The sequence below is a fragment of the Pomacea canaliculata genome, linkage group LG14, assembly GCF_003073045.1.
Source record: "Pomacea canaliculata isolate SZHN2017 linkage group LG14, ASM307304v1, whole genome shotgun sequence".
Lineage (NCBI taxonomy): Eukaryota > Metazoa > Mollusca > Gastropoda > Architaenioglossa > Ampullariidae > Pomacea > Pomacea canaliculata.
Genome location: NC_037603.1, coordinates 17,011,249 through 17,027,506, shown reverse-complemented (window position 1 = coordinate 17,027,506; position 16,258 = coordinate 17,011,249). Strand labels below are relative to the sequence as shown.

At 38.1% G+C, this 16,258-nt stretch overlaps 1 protein-coding gene across 3 annotated transcripts in view; it reads left to right on the top strand.

Annotated features, from left to right (window-relative positions):
* Positions 1 to 16,258, top strand: part of LOC112554850 (myosin-VIIa-like) — a 183,678-nt gene that overhangs the window by 102,954 nt on the left and 64,466 nt on the right. For all 3 annotated transcript variants that reach the window (XR_003097330.1, XM_025222903.1, XM_025222905.1), the window contains exons 24-30: positions 2,240 to 2,335; positions 4,605 to 4,840; positions 7,447 to 7,564; positions 8,637 to 8,765; positions 10,085 to 10,258; positions 10,883 to 11,110; positions 13,838 to 14,044. Coding sequence is in view for 2 of the 3 variants with exons in the window: in XM_025222903.1 (XP_025078688.1) it covers positions 2,240 to 2,335; positions 4,605 to 4,840; positions 7,447 to 7,564; positions 8,637 to 8,765; positions 10,085 to 10,258; positions 10,883 to 11,110; positions 13,838 to 14,044 (1,188 nt within the window). In the remaining variant the exon portion in view is untranslated. The remainder of the gene's footprint in view (positions 1 to 2,239; positions 2,336 to 4,604; positions 4,841 to 7,446; positions 7,565 to 8,636; positions 8,766 to 10,084; positions 10,259 to 10,882; positions 11,111 to 13,837; positions 14,045 to 16,258) is intronic.

The window sequence follows — 16,258 nt, the reverse complement described above, 5'->3', positions numbered from 1 at the left end:
TCATGTTATTTCTAAAGGATTACTTTCATTATTTTACTATCACTATTTACTGTTTCTATCTTCCTCCTTCTACTCAAATATCCCGACAGGACCTTGAGGGTCTTTTGACCCAACTTCCTGCTCCCGTCCTTCTGGGGGACTTTAACGGACATCATCCCTTGTGGGGCGGGGCCTTGAATGACACCAGAGGAGAGTTGTTGGGATCATTTTTATGGAAAGTGATCTCTGCCTTTTGAATGATGGTTCTAACACCTTTTGCCGTCCATACAGTAGCACAGTGTCAGCCTTCGATTTGTCAGTGGTCAGCCCAGCACTGTTGTTAGATTTCAGTTGGGCTGTACATGATGACCTGCGTGGCAGCGATCACATTCCTATAATTTTACAATTTTTAACTAGTGTCGAGCAGGATGATAACTTTTATAAAGGCGGGTGGAATCTGACTAAGGCAGATTGGCCTGCCTTTCAGACCCTCTGCTCCACCCGCCTCCTACAAATCTAGTTTTAATTTCGAGGTGAAAGATCTTGGCAAGGATCCCACGTTGCATCCTGCTAAGCTCTTCAGCTTGGTTTTAAATGAAATTGCTTCAGAGACGATTCCTGCACGAAGGCATTGTAACAGCCGTCCACGTCCCCTGGTTTACAGAGGAGTGTAGGGTGGCCCAGCACGCTCAGAAGGCCCAGCGCCTTGCCTTTTGCCAACCTACTCCTGAAAATGTGATAAGTTTTAAACGCAGTAGAGCTCATGCTTGTTATATTTTTAAACAGGCAAGAAAACTTGCACGACAGAGGTTTGTGTCCTCTCTGTCCTCCCGCATCACTTCGCGCATTGAGCGCATGTTTGTGATGCGGATACTAGCGCGCTATAAAACTACATCATCATCATCATCATCACTTCCCAAGCGGTATGTTAAGATTACTTTTTGTTGCTGTGATATAGCCTCATTTGCTGGCACGGCATTAAAATACAGCAAACAAATTCAGATTCTGGTATGAAGTTCTTGCTTAATGATAGCTTTTGGGCCACAACTTCCCTTTTAACATATTATCTATCCTTTTCTTATGTTGGATGTTGGCTTTTATCACTGATGATGGTGTTATTGTATCACTTGAGGTCTTGTTTTTCCATGCTTTAAGACTTGATTTATCCCAGAGGGCAAATAGATGCAGCTTTTAACATATTGTTACCTTCTTTCACCATGATATAACCTTAGTTGCTGGAACAGTATAAAGCTCAAGCAACCAGCAAACTAACCTTGAGACCAGGAAAGAACACAGTTGAACTGATCTTGAACTGTGACATTCTAATTAAAAAAGAATTTTTTTTTTACAACATTAGAGATCTTTTCCTCAAATTGACAGACTTTAGAAAAGGCATTTGACAGAGTCTGGCACGAGTGGCTTTAGCAATGTGGTGCAAAAATTCATCTCATTTTTATTGAAGTCATTGTAACACTCAGTGATTGCAGTATTTTGTAGACAAGAATATTTAAGAAGTATTATATAACAACTGAGAGACTTCTTTCAGACAACACTAGGTGTTGCCAAGGGTACTCTCATATCTGCTGCTCAACATCATCGTGGAGAATATGTTAGAAACCCTTTGTGACCATTAGACCTCTCATCAGTGGGAGGCCCCTATGTAGCTTACACTTTGCAGAGGACATTTAGCTGATGGATGTGATACCTGTTCTGTGCTTGCCAATACAGAGAGGAAAATCCAAGCACTCAAGAACAAGTACTTTAGGAAGCTTCTCCAAATATTATTCATGGAGCGCAATACCAATTTGGAGTGTGGTTGCAATCTATATAGGACACCAGGAACCCCATCATACAACAAACAAGCTGGTCTGCTGCAGTTGTGTGACCCCTTACAACATTCTCTAAATGGCACAAGCCTTGTCATTCAATGTGTTTATCCATTTGTTTTCTTCCCTCCAGTGGGGTTGGGGATGCTACTGAATTGAGGATAGTCTGGTCCAAAACATTATATTGAGAAAACATGAATGGGCACAGAAGAGTCAAAGACTGTTTTTGTCAACTGTATCATCCATTTCCATTCTAGAAGCCATTCTGAATTTCCTGAATTTTTGTTAGAGTGATGGTTTTGTAAGTCTAAAATTACGAAAAGATGATTTTGAACTGGAATAGTTTGAGTAAATTTATTTTTAGTATCTGCTGTAACTTAGAGCTTTAAATAAATGCATTAATGACAATATAAAAGATTACTTTATTATTATAGGACAGCACTCCTGTGATGACCAAAATTTATTCTACATTGGGACGTAAATTCAACAAGAAGGATTTAGATGATGCCATGAAAATGGGTGAAGAACTGGTGAGTTTTAAATTTTGCTTTCATTTTAAACATGTTGGATTAGTATATCAATACAATACAATACAATACAACTTTATTTATCCGCAAGGGCAATTACAGGTATGATGACACGCCAGCACACTAGAGGGAAGGTTATGTAAGAGATTAAAGGGAATAGATTCTGGCGACATACACACACACATGTGCACACACACCCACTCATATAGTAACACAGCAACAGGAGGTTCAGTGGGCACCCCGCACAAGGTCACCTCAGGCTGACACATCATCACAACTAGTGGAATTGAAAAAGTGGATGGCTCGCGGAATAAACGAGTTACGGTAACAGTTCGTTCGACTTACCGGTACAGCGTATCTACGACCAGACCGCAGAAGTGAGAACTCACTCGCCAACACATGACCAGGAATAGTTAGGATACGAGATGCCGTCCTAAGGATTCGCTGCTTATTTAAGAGGGCTAAATCCCTCTGCTTGGTTCCGGTGATTTTGGAACAGATCTTAACAAGGGAGACAAGGCATATCCTGTTCCCTACGGAGAGGTTGTGAAACCAAGATGTGAAAGACAAGGTGATGAGACTCTCAGTGAAGGACTGATAGAACCGAGTGAGAATGACTGGGCTGACAGAGAAAGACCGAAGCTTCCGTAGCAGGTATAGGCGTTGCTGGCTCTGTCTGAGGATCATGTCAGTGTTCACATCCCATTTAAGTTTATCATCAAAGATAATACCTAAATATTTATAAGTGTTGACTATCTCAATGGCATCACCATGGATAGTGCCATTAACCACAACAGGTCTGTTCAGCCTAAAGTCAAAGATCATTTCCTTTGTCTTTGAGACATTCAAGACATATCACTTTGGATTACAAGTGAGTCAGCAACCAAGATGCTGGACGGTAGTGTTTTATAATCAAAACAAATAAGGGAAGCAAATGCGGTAAGGGTATAATATAATAATAATAAGTGGGAATTTATAAAGCCCAATATCTTAGCCAAAGGTGGACTCATATTGCTGAACAAGATCACAAAGTAGTAACAAAAAAGTAGAGCAACTTAACAAATAGTAACAAAGATGTAGAACAAGATCTCAAAATAGTAACAAAGATGTAGAACGAAGAACAGTGCAAGGACTCAGCATTCTGGCAGTAAAGGGTGATCACTGTAGATTTAATGGTAACAACTCCAGAGAATCAGGTTAGTGACATCAGGAGAATACTGGAAAGATATTGAGTAATTTAGAGAATATGAAAAAATGCTATCATATGAAACTGCAAAAGTTCAATTTATTGACTGTAGCTCAAGGTCGCTGCCGAAGTGAGTGATGCAGGGCACAGTGGAATCCAGCCAATAGATCCAAACAGTTCACACTTCAAAATAACATTATATACAATCCTGTTGCAAAGCAGAAGAGGAAGAAAATGCAGCATAAGTACATGTAAACATGAAGGTCCAGCACTTTTATCCAAATCAAAGCACAACCACAAGATATAAACAATCAAGGAGAACCAATCCCCTCAGCCTGTTAGGCAAAGGGACAGAGCTGTCACCCAATGTAATTATTTATGACTTGCCGAGAAGATGAAAAAGTGGACTTTGTTGATAAAAATACAGAAATGAGTATCAAATAAACCATTTTTAAAACAGCTAGGCCTATGAACCATGAAAAGTTGAACTTCCTGGAATAAACAAACTTGCACTTTCATGAGAATAAAAAAACTGAAGTTCAGTTGCTGGCATGGTGTAAAACAACCAACCAACCTACCACAAAATGTCAAGGAAAAATCAGGGAACTGGCATTATGTTGTTTTTTTAATTAAAAAGTGCCTATGACTCCTGCACCTCAGTACTTGCATGCTATTATTAGGCAATTTGTCTTTCAGTTGTTGTTTTTTTTTTTTGGCACTTTTTACCAATTAATTTTACCTGTAACAATTTATTTTAACAGTAGGGTTTTAATTGTTCTTTTCCCATTTTTTCTTCCTCTGGTGAAAAACATTTTACAGAAACACAAATAAAACATTCACACATTAAGTTACCATTGTTCTTTTTTTGCACACATTCAGTTATCATTGATTTTTATTTGCTGACTTAAGTTTTAGCATTAACTCTTTTGACATGATATGGCCTTAAAAAAAGAGAAAAGGAAAACCGACAACAGTTTATGAAGTCACTAGCTGCTTATTGGCTGTTATTTAGTTACAAGAGTCAGAATACAAATGCCACAGGCATTTCCAAAGGGTTCATATGTATTTTTTCCTGTTGTTTTGCAGGAACGTGAAGCAAACACGATTCCATATGCTCGAAGTACTTTGAGAAAATCACCCAAGAGAAAAATTGTTTCTTTGACATTGAAGAAGAAGTCTAAACTGACAGAGGAAGTGAGGGGCAAACTTCAAGACTATGATAATGGAGGAGGTTCTAATGCCCTTTTGGAAGATCGGCCTATGTCTCACCTAGAAAAGCTTCATTTCATCATAGGACATGGTATTTTACGTCCAGACCTAAGGTAAAGAGCACATCAATGTAGATCAAATAAAAAAGCAAGACAGTTTCAGTTTGCAGATGAAGTTTATGGAATGCTGTTACATCTTCAGCATATGATTTACATCTGGTCCTATCAGGGGTGAATACTACCCGATGCAAATCCATCTTATGCCATGGGTAAATGGCAATGCTAATGTGACAATCTGGGTCAGAACAAATTACTTTCCATCCTTCCCTGTCTCTCAGACCGCCCACCTCTATGCTGTTTTGTGAGGCTGGAGAAAAGTGGTACTTTATAACTAATAACCTTTATCGCCATGATATATCCTTAGTTCCTGGCATGGTGTCAAACACTAACAAGGAAACAAAATCCCACCTTTTATGAGGTGAACCCCCACCAGTTTGTCCTTGGCGTCAGGGAATTGTTCCTGTTGTACATGTTTTAATGTCCTGGTGCCGAAGTTTCATCGAGCCACGAGGCCACTTGGGGGTCGTCAAAGGTCGCCCCAGCCTTTATGTGCAGCAAAGGTTGAGTCATGTGTCAAGTTTCAGCCCCTCTAGCCGGCCGATCTGCCTGTAAATGTAGAGACGGCCCTCCCCGGCTGTAACTCGCAAGAGGCTTGCTAAAGATGGCTGCTGCATACTTGATGCTGTATGAAGCGGAAAGAAATCTTTGCAGCAACAGAGTATTTTGATGATGATGATGATGATGATGATGATGATGATGATGATGATGTCGATTTGTAATGCGCAGGTATCCATTCCGAAGAATGCTCATTGCGCAGAAAAAAGAACAAATGAAGAACAAATAAAGTGAACAAATATATAAAACACCAGGAAAAGTAAAAAAAAATAGACAGAAGGGTTTCTTGGTAGTTTAAGACTGGTTTGAAAGAAACAGATGGGTTTTCAGTTTTTTTGCGGAACGTGGTTGGTGAGGTGATGGTGGAGAGCGACGATGGCAGAGCATTCCACAGCTTAGGTACCGCATTTTTGAAGGCCCTGGCTCCAGTGCGCTTCTTGTTGGTGTCTTCCACTGCAGGGAGACAAAAGCGTGACTGGGAGCCTGAGCGCAGACTACGCGACGGCTGATAAGGAGGAACTATCTCTTGCAAATAGTCAGGAGCAGTTTTAGACATGCAGGACTGGGCAATGGAAAGTACTTTGTGATCAATGCGCTTGTTCATTGGGAGCCAGTGAAGGCTCTGTAGGATAGGGGTGATGTGCTCAGTGGACGACTTTGCACGGGTGACAATTGTGGCAGCTGTGTTTTGAATTCTTTGGAGTCGATCCAACTGAGTAGCAGGTATACCCCACAATGCACTATTACAGTAGTCCAATCGTGATGTGATGGTAGCCACAGCAAGTGAGTTTGCAGCAGCTTGATTCAGCATGGGCCGTAGTCTACCTAAAGTCCTCAAAAAGTAGTAGGACTTAGCCACAACAGAACTGACATGGTTGCACATGGAGAGCTCTGCATCAATAAACAGCCCTAGGTCCCGTACACAGTCAGCAAAGGCTATGGAGGCATCACTGACCTGCACGGCACTATTGCCAATCTGCTCCCTTCTGGCCCTGGGGCCACACAGTAACGTTTCTGTCTTGTCGTCGTTGATTTTAAGACGATTCCTGGTCATCCACGCCTTCACCTCAACACAACAAGATTCAAGTCATTGAAGCGCAATCCTAGCCGCTGCCGGGTCGGGGGGAAACTGTTCAGAATCTGTGTATCGTCCGCAAAGAACTGACGTCCCATCTGAAAGCGTTCAATGAACCGTCCAAGCTGTGAAACATATACCGAAAATAATAATGGACCCAAAACGGAGCCCTGTGGTACGCCACACACCAGAGGAACTGCCTCAGAGCTTGCAGAGCCGACAATCACTCTCTGAGATCTCTCGGCAAGATAGGAGGCAATCCACTGCAGTGCAGCGCCCTGGATACCAGCCTCTGACGACAATCTCTGGAGCAGCAGGCGGTGGTTGATGGTGTCAAACGCACTACTCAGGTCGAGTAATACTAACAGCACTAAGTTGCCAGAGTTGACACTACAAAGAATGTCATTTGTCACACGAAGAAGAGCAGTTTCTGTGCTGAAGCCAGGACGATACGCTGACTGAAATTTATCTAGGCAGCCATAATTAATAAAATGGGTCATAAGCTGCTCTGTAACCACCCTTTTGTGATTGAACTAATTCCATCGATTCATGGGATGATGTAGCCCTCTATCAACTTAAGATTTTGACGTAATGACATCCTGGAGATTGTCGATGACATGCAAGTGGACTTAGTAATTGCAAATTGGGGGCACTACACTAGTGACAGTCTTTGAAGGCATATCTGCACGAATAATAAAAAGTAGGAAGTACCTGTACACTACATTTATTACAGGAGCTGTCTGTTGCATACAGTTACCATCATTTGGATTTAGTTCAACAAAACAAAAACTATTTCTTGAAAATCTCATCTGTTAAAAAGTGCTCTTTAAAACGTTATTATCATTATTGTAGGTTAATAGGTATAAATATTTAAACATTACTTTGTGCCACCACTTTCATTTGAAATGTTCATTTGCATTGATTTTGTCTCTATTGAAGGCGTTAAATAGATGATTATTTCATGTAATAGGGATGAAATCTACTGTCAGATCTGTAAACAACTGGCTCAGAATCCTTCAAAGAGCAGTCATGCTAGAGGCTGGATCCTTCTGTGTCTTTGTGTTGGCTGCTTTCCACCTTCAGAGAAGGTGATTTTCCTCTTCTTAAATTGTTGCAGTTTTTAGGATAAAAACAATGCTATTCCAGGTTAAAATAATAATAATAATAAATTCAAAATTTGTAAAGCGCATAGTCACACTTCTAAGGAACATACTTTTAGGGCTTAACAACAAGAAAGAAACATGGACAGCATACAAGGGACAGGAAAACAAACAAGTAACTTATGAGCTATAAAAGAATGGAAAAAAAGGTACTAAATGAAGAATAAAATCAGTGGGAATTTATAAAGCTCAATATCTCAGCCAAAGGCAAACTTACTGCGCTGAACAAGATCATAAAATAGTAAAAAAATGTAGAACAAGTTAACAAAAAGTAACAATTATGTAGAACAAAATGAAAAAATAGTAACAAAGATGTAGAACGAAGAACAGTGCGAGGACTTGCTGCATTCCGACAGCACGTAAAGGGTGATAACTGTAGATTTAACAGTAACGACTCTAGAGAATTAGGTTAGTGACATCAGGAGAATACTGGGACGATATTGAGTAATCTTTAGAATATGAAGAAATGTTATCACATGGGTGTCATCACTTCAGTTTAGTCAATGTAGCTCAAGGTTGCTGCCAAAGTGAGTGAAGTGGGCGGAATGGAATCCAGCCAATAGATCCAAACAGTTCACACTTCAAAATAACATTATATACCATCTGGTTGCAAAGCAGAAGAGGAAGAAAATGCAGCATAAGCACATTTAAACATGAAGGTCCAACACGTTATGCAAATTGAAGCGCGACAACAGAACATAAACAATATTAAGGAAAGCTGATCCCCTCAGCCTGTTAGGCAAAGGGACAGAATTCTCTCAAAATTGTCAATGTCAACATTTATCAGCAAAGACTGCACTTCACTCAAACCTGACTTAGCAACAAAGTTATTATAGCAACTGCTATAAAAACTTATGATGGTGAAAATATACAGCAGTGAATTAGTTATGAGCATCAATGAAAAGAAATGTGCTGCTCAAAAAAATGACTCATTATTACTAGGTATTATTAAGTGAAAGATGTCAGGGTTTTTGACATGCTTGCTGAATCTGTTATTTAGCTTGTCAACTATTTGCGCAACTATATACGAGAAGGACCACCAGGTTATGCACCTTATTGTGAAGACAGACTGAGGCGCACATTTTACAATGGTCCTCGAAATCAACCACCAAGCTGGCTAGAGCTTCAGGTAGATAATGAAAGCCATACTTCCTTTAATATTAAAGTTTGAATGACCTGTTTTCAGCTGGCTATATTTCAAACTAAAACATGATGACTACACTTAAATTTTACTGTTCCTATATTATTAATGCCCAAATGAAAAGTGTTGTTTTTTAATATTAGTAAACCAGTAAGTCATTATAATACTGGTTAATATGTTTCAAATATTAAAAATTTATTTCATTTTTTTTTGGTTTGGGGTTTAAAATGTTCTCTTCCTACTTGTTTAGCATACAAAAAATATGAATTTTACATGTCATACATGTCATTTACTTAAGTGCTGGAGTTGTAGGATTTCTCTGTCTCTTTCTTTTTTACGAAGTGTTCTTATCTCTTTAGAGATCTTTTCCAATCTGAATCTGATTCAGCTAGTCAGAGGTTATTTCTTAATTAAAAGTCAACCAACTGTGAATTGGTTTTACCTTTATTGGTGATCGAGTTGTTTATTGTTTTTTTGTTTTTTCCCAAAGCAGTAGCTGACATTTAAGTGTCACGTGCTGTATTTTTTTCCTTTTTCATTTGCATTCTTTTCTAATACACAGTTAATTATTATCTAATTGTTATCTAATAAATCTGTATAGTATTTGTTACTTTAATTTTAAATATTTCAATGTTTATTTTCTTACATACATAGCAACCATTTACTTTCGCAAGTAATGACAGTACCTTTCCTACTACTTTCTAGCATACCCTCTTTGTCTCTTTTTATGCCAGAAATCAGTCAGCTACAAGGATTGACTAGCATATTAACATTGGTTTGAACTGCTTTCGTTCTGACAGCTTTCGTGCTCTTTAAAGTTTTTCAAAGAGACATTTTGTAGGCAACTCTATGAGCAGCAAAAAAGAAGAAAAATGACTTCTGCATTTTAGAAGTAACATTTAAATAAGGAACAAACTCAAACTACTGGTTTTCAAAAAAGAAATCTGGCATATGAAAATGCAGTATATAAGGTAAAAGCATAAAATCTGCAGGAAATTTGTACTAAACCAAAGGATTGAAGACAAGAAAAACAAATCATAGCTATTAATATTATCTAGATGTGTAGGACTTGACATGCATGACATGTAAACATTATACAGTAGCTGGTCACATGACCTGCATGAACTAGAAACAGAAGGACATAACAAGCAGCTGTTGAATTGCTGAATCCTTGAACTTGTTAAATATTACTCAAAAACTTTTTATTTTGAGTACTGTATGGACATTTTGCTGTATTATAATTATAGCAGCAGTCTTGTGTCCTGCTGCTTAAGGCAGTTACTATTTTGTTTGCTATTTTAATCTAGGCAACAAAATCAAAGAAACCATTGTTACTGCCAATCACCTTTATGGATGGGAATACAAAGACATTATCTGCAGATTCAGCAACAACTGCACGTGAACTCTGTCAGCAGCTGTCTGACAAAATTGGTCTTCGTGATCAGTTTGGATTCTCCTTATACATTGCTCTTTTTGACAAGGTAATAAAATTGCATGAAAATCTTCAGATGACATATTTTGTGCATATATCTTTGATTTAAAACTCAAAGCATTATCGTCTATTTCTTGTCTTTTTTGTTTTTATTCATTAACCAAGCATCCTCAATGGATCAGATGCCCATTCACTGTTAGTAGATAGTTTCCCTGTCACAGGCATGAACAAGTTTCAAATATCTTCACTTTTTGCAACATGGGAAAGGCGTCATAATCTGATGGAGGATGTGCTGAGGTCACTAATCTGAAGGCTGTATAGGGAACCTGATTTATCATGGAAGGGAAAGTGCAATGAAAAGGGAAAAGTGGATTCCACCTTCCACCTAACCCTAGACATAATAAACTATTTAGAGTTAACATCAGGCCGTAGAACCCTTTACCTTCTATACACTGCTACAACGTCAAGCACATGAACCACAAGGCTATCAACCCACTCCAACATTGTCTCTGAAGATTTAATTATTCTTTATTCCATCCTCCCCAGTTTTACAAGAAAATACTTGGCTTCTTTCTTTAATTTAAGTATGTGGTATTGAAATTGATAAAAATTACAAGAAGATATTCTGCAAATGAAGTGGATTTTAATACTAGACCCATATATTTTGTTTCAGGTCTCTTCACTTGGCAGTGGTGGGGATCATGTAATGGATGCCATTTCACAGTGTGAGCAGTATGCCAAAGAACAAGGAGCACAGGAGCGCAATGCTCCTTGGCGCCTGTTCTTCCGTAAAGAGATTTTTGCACCTTGGCATGACCCTAGTGAGGATCATGTAGCCACAAATCTAATATTTCAGCAGGTAGTGCGTGGTATCAAGTTTGGTGAATATCGTTGTGATAAGGTGAGAATTTGGGATTCTTTGTCTCTTTAATTATAATACAATCTTGTCAAACACATTTTCTCATCACTGCCAGTCCATTTTAATTTGAAAAGAAAAATATGCTCAGAAAATGTAGTCACATACACTGCAGAGCAGTTCAAAAATAATATTAAATGTATTTCCCTGTGTGGAGGAAGTGAACAAAAAATTTAACATAGACAACCTGCACAATTTAAAACTCATGCAACAGCATACAAGTTGCACAGTGGCAAAAAACAAAATGAGTAGAAGAGCTTGCTGGCTGCACAGAGGTATTTTTGAAATAGGTATGTTTTGAGGCCTGAGTTGAAAGTGACAAATTATGTCAAAAATCAAAGAGGAGGCAGAGAATTCCAAATGAACTGAAAACGAGAATGAACATCTGCCAAATTTACCTTTTTCTAATTTATGGCACGGAGAGGTCTGCACTAGCAGATTGAAGAGACACCTTAGATTACAAGGCACCAGATCTTGCAGCAGCTGGGCATGAAGAGAATGGTAGCATAGCATGGTAATTGTGTGGTCAATGCAAGCTTGAAATGGCAGCCAGTGCAGCTTGCAGAGGATTGTCACATGGTTGGTCTTTTTGCCTGTGGAAAATAATGTAAATGGCATTGTTCTGATCCCTTTGAACTGGTCGGGTAGGCTGTTACAAATATCAACAGATAAAGTGTTCAAGGAGACAAGATAGGACAACACAAATGTAGGCATGAGTGGTGGCAACTGATGAGCAGGGTCTGATGTGACTGATTCTGCAAAATTCAAGGAAGATGTACTTGCAGACTGCAGTGATGGGAATTTTCAAGAGGCAGTGATGAATCACTGATAACATTAAGATTTTGGTTTCTGAGAACTTACCCTAAAGAAAACAAAAGAAGTAGAGGATGGCACACATTGATCTTCCACATCAACTGGTTTTGTGGATAGTGGATTTTTTTGACTTGCAAACAGTAGAGGGTGTGTTAATAGTAATTATTCAGATACTGTTGTTAGAAGTACTGGCTCCCCACAAGACTGCTGTCTATCACCCCTGTTATTTATCATGCAGAAGTATGGAGAAGAATAGCTACCTCATTAAGTTCTCTGATGATACTGCATTGTTGACTTTTTTGCAGAAACGCAAGAAAGATCATGACAAATTTTGTATAGTGGTGCGATGAGAACTTTCTAAAGCTAAATGTAGACAAAACAAAAGAAATGAACACAGACTTTAGGAGAATCAAAGAGGATTTTCTTGCTCCCAGTGTGGTACAGTAAACCTGTTAAAAACTGTTAACTCTTTCAGGTATCTGGGAACTGTTTTTGATTGCCAGCTCAAATGGAATTTAAATACTGAACATATTGTTAAATGTGGCCAACAAAGAATTTACCTTCTACTCACAATACCTGGATTAGCCATAAGAAATTGCAATAGAATTCTGAGAGAACAAGCCATACTTGGAATCTTATGTAATGCATCTTTTGTAAATTGATGTGTAAAAATATCTATAGTATTAATAATTTTCTTCATACAGTAAATTGCCTTGAGTTTGTTATTGGGGGGCTCTGAGTCAATTGAATCTTTACTAGCAATTTAGTGCAAGCATTTCACATACATATAAATGCTGGTATGAGAGGCAGAGAGGCATCAAGAGTGCAATTAGCCCAAGGCAGCGGCAACTGGGACACCTCTAGCCATTTCGTGTACACTTTACCCGAGGTTCACCACAACTAGGATATCTGTTCTGTATACAGCTAACCTGTGGTCCTCATCGTGTTGTTTTAGTGAATGTTAGTTTCCAGTATTGCAATAATTTGTCTATGAAGAAAATGCAAATTATGCAGTGTCATATGAAAAATACACCAAAAAACTGCAATGCATGCCATTCTTCTTTCATTGTCAGAATATGGCTGAAATACAGTCTGCATGTTTGCCATTTATGTGTTATTTATATATTTATGTGTATCTGTAGGGAAAAGAAGGAAAGAATGGTAGAGAGGGAAAGAGATCTTTTGGTAGCAATAACTAAGTTGTGCAGGCAGTAACAAATATTATGCCTTTTTGGCATATCCTCACTAACGGAGGCTAATGGGTAAAATAGACATTTAGTGCCCATTTTCTGATTTCTATGGTTGCTTTGACCCAAAACAGTTTTGCCACCACTTCAACACTGCATAGTTACTAAACTAGTGATTGGTAATGTAGACAGTGATTGATGAACCACATGATCATTCAAAAAGTATTTGTTGACAATAAGGTCTTACAATTATCAATTGTTAGGTTACATTGATCTATTCAAGTAAAGAGTGGACTATACAGTTCAGTGAAAGGAAAAAATGTTAGGTGAATGTGGGGGAGACTGAATGTCAGATTTTTAAATAAGTGGAAGAAATCAAAGTATATTTTTTGTCTCAATTAGAAGAAATGACCAAATGTGAAATTCCATTCACTGAATGTTGCAATGATTTGTGTATTATTGGGCATAACTAACTTTTGTCTAACATAATATTTTTAACATTAAAAGTGGAAAGTATGTTTATGTCAGTTTAATCTCACTGCACTGCACTAATGTAAGAGTTTGATGCTTCACATGCTATTATTATTAAACATGTCGACTTTTTCAAGTAATTTGCCAAACCACTTTTTTATACTATTGTTATAGTTTTGTCCTTTTTTCTCCCAGTTTTAGTATTTGTGGTATATATATATATATTTTTTTTTACCTGAAGGAGGAGGATTTGGCAATGATAGCAGCTCAACAGTATTTTGTGGAGTATGGTAACAGCTTGATTCCAGAGAGACTGCAGACATTGTTAGGGTCCTACATTCCAGATGCTTATCTGCAGAAACCAAATGCTGCAGAAAACTGGATGAAGGGTATCATAAGCAAGCTACGCAGCCCATACTTCTCAAATGAGCGTATTAAACCTGAAAAGGTAAGCTTTGTAGCTTGGTAATGTTTAATAATATAGTTGCTTGATGCATTTTTAATGGGGGGAGTTGTTCTTAACAGGCATAATCATTAAAGATCTGTTTCCAAGAAAATAACCTTCTAACACACAAACCCACATGCATAGATAGAGCTAAAAAAAAAAAAAGATAGACTCCTTAGAATGAGAGTTGCAATCATTTGTTAATTAGGTATTTCCGTAGAAATTCGTGACTTCATAGTTCTTCTGTGCATAGGATTGGTTGGTTGGCTTAGTAAAGTACTTCCACCAGGGCCAGCGCTAGGCTGCATTACACAATAGGTGAAAGACAAATGCTGCACCTTCTTTTCCACCCAAAAGTGAACAATTTATCAACAAAAATATTGGAAAAATTTACATTTAGGCTTAACACTTTTTGTAGCTAAAAATTTAAACAATAAAGCTAGGCCTACATATTACCAATAATGTGGCCTGCTTCAGGGCTCATCAGATTTACATTTGCAAATGCACATGCAGCCAAACATGTAGCAGTCATTTGCCAAGTCAAGTAACGATGTGAATCATGCAGAACAATTTTGGTGACAAATTAATACATATAACCTAGCTGACTGTGCATCATGTGTCATTCCTTCCTTCCACACAATAGCATTGGCAAGCTTATTAATGCTCTGTTAACTGTTACCCTCCCATCTACAGACCACAACAAGCATGATTGTGATATGATAAAGACTATAGGACTGCAACTGATCTGTTCAAGCAATGTAATGTTTTGCAAAGCTCAAACTCAGTCACTTGGATCCATAAAAGCAAGAAAGGTACTATAAGAAATAAGGAAATATAATAAAGGTAAAGAGACAAATCATGTTAATAATATGACTGTATGACAGTGTATAAAAATCATGAAAACTTATCTTTACAAACTCTCATGATGTCATGGTTGTAGGACCACAAAAGTGTATCCACTGTTGAGTAGTCTTGAATCTTTCAAACAATAGTTTAGTCAAAAAATTTATTTTTCCATAGAGTTTAATCCGCAGATATGCTTTTACAGAAATACTCGTGTCCAGTTCACAGATATATTCTTACAGTTCAGCACACAAATCTTCTGAAAGACCTGTAACAATACAACTTTGAAAGGACAATAGTTTGCCACTACCCAGCAGATAGACACAAAGTAAAATCAAACAGCAAGTTACAATATCCTCAGGAGATGTCTTAAGCTAAAGTGAGGTTTTTACAACATCTTATGAGTTTAAGTTAAAACTTCCTTTTCTCTGCCCTCCGTTATGTATACGTATAACTGTAAAGTTCTTTCATTTGAATATCTTCAACTGCAAAACTCAGTTTCTTGGAGAGGTTGGCACTGTAGATTAAGGACCAGAAGCAAGCCATTGACAATGCCATAGGCGCCTGAGACTTATGTTTGTCACTCAATTTAAATACAGGAAAAAGTACCATCCTTACTTTTCCTGTAACAATGGTCATAAGTCACAAGAGTAAGTAGAAAACTATAGGGCATCAAAACCCCAGTCGAGTCCCAGCTGTACACATCCCAGGCGAGAGAACAGGTTTGTGACAGTAATTAAATAAATTGATCTCAAATTTTCCCTAAAATATATAAATATATTTATAAAGATATATTATTTTAATTCAACTGACTCTGATATTTTTTTGTTAACACCCTTAGCACAACATAAAAATATAACATTACAATGACCGACTAATAACTGAAGACTGTAAAGACGACTGGGGGAAGTTTGTTTTTTTATTATTGCTACTCTGAGATAAACAGCAGACTAAAAAAACTTGTAATTTTTGGAAAGGAGAAACTTGAACTTTGCAATAAAATTAATGAAAATTTCCTCGTGCTTCCTGACAAACCCACGATCGTGGCCCATCATGCTAAGAGGGTTAAATGCGTAACTACTAACTTAAAAAATTTAGTGTTGTTGTCCTCAAACTCTGCTGCATTTTCCCCTGTGCATAAGTGCGGAACTTCTGATGACTTCAGGAAAGAGGAGTGAAAGGTAAGACTTGCAGGTGTTCCGGTCTATCTTTGGGGACTGCCCAACCATGCGCATCGTACTCTCAACTTATCTAGGCCCTATATGAGTTACCTATATTGACGGGGGAGAGTACTCTTACCAACCAAGGGCCATAACCCCTAATAATGGCACGTGACTTTTAGCCAATGGTGTACCACGTGATCGGAATTGCGCG